This window comes from Sinocyclocheilus grahami, unplaced genomic scaffold (assembly GCF_001515645.1).
Source record: "Sinocyclocheilus grahami isolate Dianchi unplaced genomic scaffold, SAMN03320097.WGS_v1.1 scaffold1573.1, whole genome shotgun sequence".
Taxonomy (NCBI): Eukaryota; Metazoa; Chordata; class Actinopteri; order Cypriniformes; family Cyprinidae; genus Sinocyclocheilus; species Sinocyclocheilus grahami.
Genome location: NW_015506752.1, coordinates 215,456 through 220,156, shown reverse-complemented (window position 1 = coordinate 220,156; position 4,701 = coordinate 215,456). Strand labels below are relative to the sequence as shown.

At 35.5% G+C, this 4,701-nt stretch overlaps 1 protein-coding gene across 1 annotated transcript in view; it reads right to left on the bottom strand.

Moving 5' to 3' along the window:
• LOC107571268 (anthrax toxin receptor 1-like) overlaps window positions 1-4,701 on the bottom strand; it is a 34,353-nt gene that overhangs the window by 16,286 nt on the left and 13,366 nt on the right. The window contains exons 10-12 of the mRNA XM_016257584.1: window positions 4,028-4,126; window positions 3,198-3,267; window positions 1,163-1,241 (exon numbers count right to left, since the gene is read on the bottom strand). Of these exons, the coding sequence (XP_016113070.1) occupies window positions 1,163-1,241; window positions 3,198-3,267; window positions 4,028-4,126 (248 nt within the window). The remainder of the gene's footprint in view (window positions 1-1,162; window positions 1,242-3,197; window positions 3,268-4,027; window positions 4,127-4,701) is intronic.

Sequence of the window (4,701 nt, the reverse complement as noted above, 5' to 3'; positions counted from 1 at the left end):
GTCTGATCTTATTGAATATGCATTTGTAGGAGTTTCCCTTTTAGACGCAAAATTTATGGGAGGAAAGAATTAAAATGAATCATGCAACGCAATTTACTAACATTTGTGCTCGTTAAATTACCGTTAATTGCACCATTATTTAACTATTTGTGCCTGTGACGTAAGTAGATCACCCGCACCTGATTAGCATCGCTGCATATTTGCGATCTACGCTAATTTGCACTGCGCTTGGTATATTGCGTTGGTCGATATGTAAATTAGATGATGTGTCTGTGTTCTTTAATTTGGGCATTGTCAGTGAATCACCTGGATAAATTTCCACGCCCATCTGCGTTGTTTTGGAAATGCGCTCTCGTGCTAATTTGCCCTGTTTAGTAAATCTGTCCCCAATTTGCCCTGTTTAGTAAATCTGACACCAAGATTATGATTCTGACTAACTGTTCAAAGGTTATTAGCCAAAATAGCCATTTTTGGTATCTCATGACCCGTAGGTGGCGCTGTCTCCAACTTTGGCATGAACCCTCAGATCATGGTGTTGATGAAGTGTACCAAGTTTCATTTTGATTGATCAAAGTTTGGCTAAGATACAGGCTCTGAACCAATTTCGGGTAAACCTCGTTAAGTTCACAGCATCATTACCTTTTTTTCATCGCTAGGTCAATGTCATTTCTATGTGGCTCGGATCATTTCTGCCAATTCTGGGAAGAATTGGACCAATTTTGAAGGAGTAGTTGTGAAAAAAATGGAATACTGTACTTTTCAAAATGACTGCTACTGTAATGGGTGGAGTCTTAAAGTAAGCTATTGAATGTAGTAATAAAGAACACATACAAACACAATAGGGGCTATGGCCACTAAATATTATTTTAAAAATTACATGCACTTTTTGCTAGTAAAATTTTAATGGGTGTAAATGAATGAATATGGTATGACAAAATAATGTTTAAATATTATAACAAATATTACATGTAATTTTTCATTACAAAATGGTGTAAAATTAAGGAATATTACATGGCAAAATAAGATTTAAATATTAAGAAACGATCCCATTTTTCAGGATGTAAAATTAATTCTCAAATCTCAAAACGAAGGAGCATTTAATATTTTGTAGTTTGCATTGTAGGTGTGCTGGATGTGATGCTGTGTTTGTATTCAGACTTACACACTCGGTTGTAGTGATGTGAACGGAGCTGGTGATGAACGACAGACCCTCGTTCATGCTGACTTGCAGGTACACCACCCTGAAGCGCAAAGAACAAACATCAGTTTTCATAGCCATATTTGTCACTTTGAAAGCCAGCAAATCATGTAACGTTGCACAGCAGGATCCAAAAAAGCAGAAAACCAGACCAACGGGATTCAGAGAGACATGAGTGCCAAAAACAACCCCGCTACATTTCTCTAAACTAAAGATGTTTAGTTGCATGAAAAATGCCTTGCAGATCATAACTGGCAGCCTCACAGAGCTCTGCAGGGTGCTGGTGAACATTTGTTGAAGTCAGCTGTCTAGTGTCTCAAACATTTGTGACCCTGGAGCACAAACCCAGTCTTAAGTGTCAATTTTTCAAAATTGAGATTTATGCATCATCTGAAAGCTGGATAAATAAGCTCTCCATTGATGTATGGTTTGTTAGGATCGGACAATATTTGAAAATCTGGAATCTGAGGGTGCAAAAAAATCTAAATATTGAGAAAATCATCTTTAAAGTTGTTCAGATGAAGTTCTTAGCAATGCATATTACTAATCAAACATTAAGTTTTGATATATTTACGGTAGGAAATTTACTAAATGTCTTCATGGAACATGATCTTTACTTAATATCCTAATGATTTTTGGCATAAAAGAGAAATGTATAATTGTGACCCATACAATGTATTGTTGGCTATTGCTACAAATATCCCCCAGCGACTTAACACTGCTTTTGTGCTGCAGGGACACATTTGACAAAACAGCTTTCCGAATGCTCAACATTCCCGCCAAGGTTTGTCTCCCGACACACAGAGGCCAAATCTGCGTTTCTGACAGAAAAGACCACTTTCTCTGATGGAGAGCATCTACTTCAGATCAGCTTCACATTCCTCTGTACAAAATTATAATGATGTTTCGCCACACAATCCTTTCTGAGAGGAAAAGTAAAGCTTGGGGTGGTTCTTTGACTCTGTTCATGTACATGGTCTGAAACTGAGTGCACCTTCACACCAAACAAACACTGATGGACTCAGTCTGCACCAAAAGCTAAAAATAAATGTTTTTATTAGAACAAAACAGGGTTCTAAATTCTGATCAGAAGAATTGTTTATTCCGATTATTATTAGAACGTCAAACTACGAATTAACACCAGGGTTATTTTAGTTAGCTAAAACTAAATCTTTCATTATGTGTAACTTCTATTTAAAATATATATATATACAGTATATATATTATTACACATTTTTAATGTTTACCTTGAAGTACTAAAACACTAAAACTAAAAAAAACTAATAAAAATGACAAAATTGTAGATAAAATTAAAATGAAATCAGAAAATATAAAAAACTATTAAATATCAAATAATCAAAAAAGAATTGGCAATTAACACACTGAATTAAATGTGAAATTTTAAGTAGAAAGCGTACAATAGTATTTTCTTGTCAAATGTATTCCAATAATCGTTTTATTTACTAATTTCGGAAATTAGATTTTTATATAAATTGTATGGATGTTACACAAATAATTATTTCCACCGACTGCTACTAATTTAAAGGTAATATTTAACACTTTTAACATTTTTAACACTTTTAATTGTAATTGTTATAGATTATAATATTGTGATGCCTAAGCAGTGCACTAGATTTCATTCAACACTTTCAGCCATAACTTAAAAAATACTTTATAACAAACAGTATCATTGTTGCATGGAAAGCAGAAGCGGGGGAGTACATACGGATCCTTGAGGGTTTATGGGAGCAGTAAAGGGAAAGAATGAAATAATGGATAAGGAACAAAGAAAGAGTGGGTGTGATGAACACAATGCTTTCTGAGGAACTGTCTGCTTTTAATAGCTCCTCAGAGCCGCTGACATCATGTAAAGCTGTGATTCTTCAGGTTTGACAGGAACAAGAAAGCCACGATCCGCCTGGACGGCTAAAGCAGCGAGCTGCGCAGGAAGTGGAATGTGACCTTTGACAGGGATCATAAACACAGACCTCACACTTACTTTCCAACTTCATCTATAACCGGCGCGGGGCACAGCAAGAACGTGTCTTCCACGCTCGCAGGCTTCTCATCTGTAAACAGAAGAATAAAATGTTCTAGTGCTGTCAAACGATTAATCGCATCCAAAATAAACGTTTTTGTTTACATAATATTTGTGTGTGTACTGTGTATATTTATTCTTCATCTGTGAGCCTGCAGCACAAAAGCAGTGTTAAGTCGCTGGGGGATATTTGTAGCAATAGCCAACAATACATTGTATGGGTCACAATTATACATTTCTCTTTTATGCCAGAAATCATTAGGATATTAAGTAGAGATCATGTTCCATGAAGATATTTAGTAAATCTCCTACCGTAAATATATCAAAACTTAATGTTTGATTAGTAATATGCATTGCTAAGCACTTCATTTGGACAACTTTAAAGATGATTTTCTCAATATTTAGATTTTTTTGCACCCTCAGATTCCAGATTTTCAAATATTGTGCTATCCTAACAAACCATACATCAATGGAAAGCTTATTTATATTTAATTTAGTGATTCCTCTGCGTACTCGTACCACACTTTGAGAACCACTGATTTACATTATATTTAAATATATTTAATATATAAATACAACATATTTTTCTTAAATATATACATGCATGTGTGTGTATTTATATACATAATAAATATACACAGTACACACACATATACTAAGCAAACAAAAACTTTTATTTGGATGTGATTAATGGTTTGAAAGCACTCAAATGTTCAGCGTTCAGTAAAGCAGATCAAATGAGTTCTGAACGCAGCTAGACATGCTGGTTTTTCACTTGGAGAGACACTCACTGAGCGTGACTGTGTCGTTGATTTTGAAGCTGCACAGGACCTGGTCAATGTTTCTGGCGTGTCGAAACCCGTTCCCTCTCACCACCACTTGAAACGACTCTGAAACACAGATTCCCTCAGACGCTGCTCAACAACGCTGATAAATCACGTCATTTCTCTCAGAAACATCAACTGTATTTTCAGCACATGGGTCAGTGTCTTCCTGCTGAAATCATCAGAGCTCAAGGAATGCTGGGTAATGTAAAACCACAATGATATAAGTGTCCTCTCGGGGAAATGCGTCTCACAGACTCTCATGTTCAACACCGGAATTTCCCCTACGACTATTTTATGTTAACTTGCTTATTTCTATTTTAGTAATTATACATCTGATGATGTGCGACGCTAAGGTTTAAAAGGAAATCTAGTCCAAAAGAGTGACGTACTGGAAATGGAAATTAAATGAATTATTAAGTGTTACAGACTTACTCAGTTAAAAAGATTTATGGCACATACATAATCCACAGAGAGACATGTATATGAACAAGAATACATATTTCCTACAGCAGAACTTCATAATGAGGGTGTATGTACAAAATAATTGAAAGTGGAATGACCATAGCTTTTATATATATGTGTATACACACACACACACACACACACACACACACACACACACACACACACTCACACAC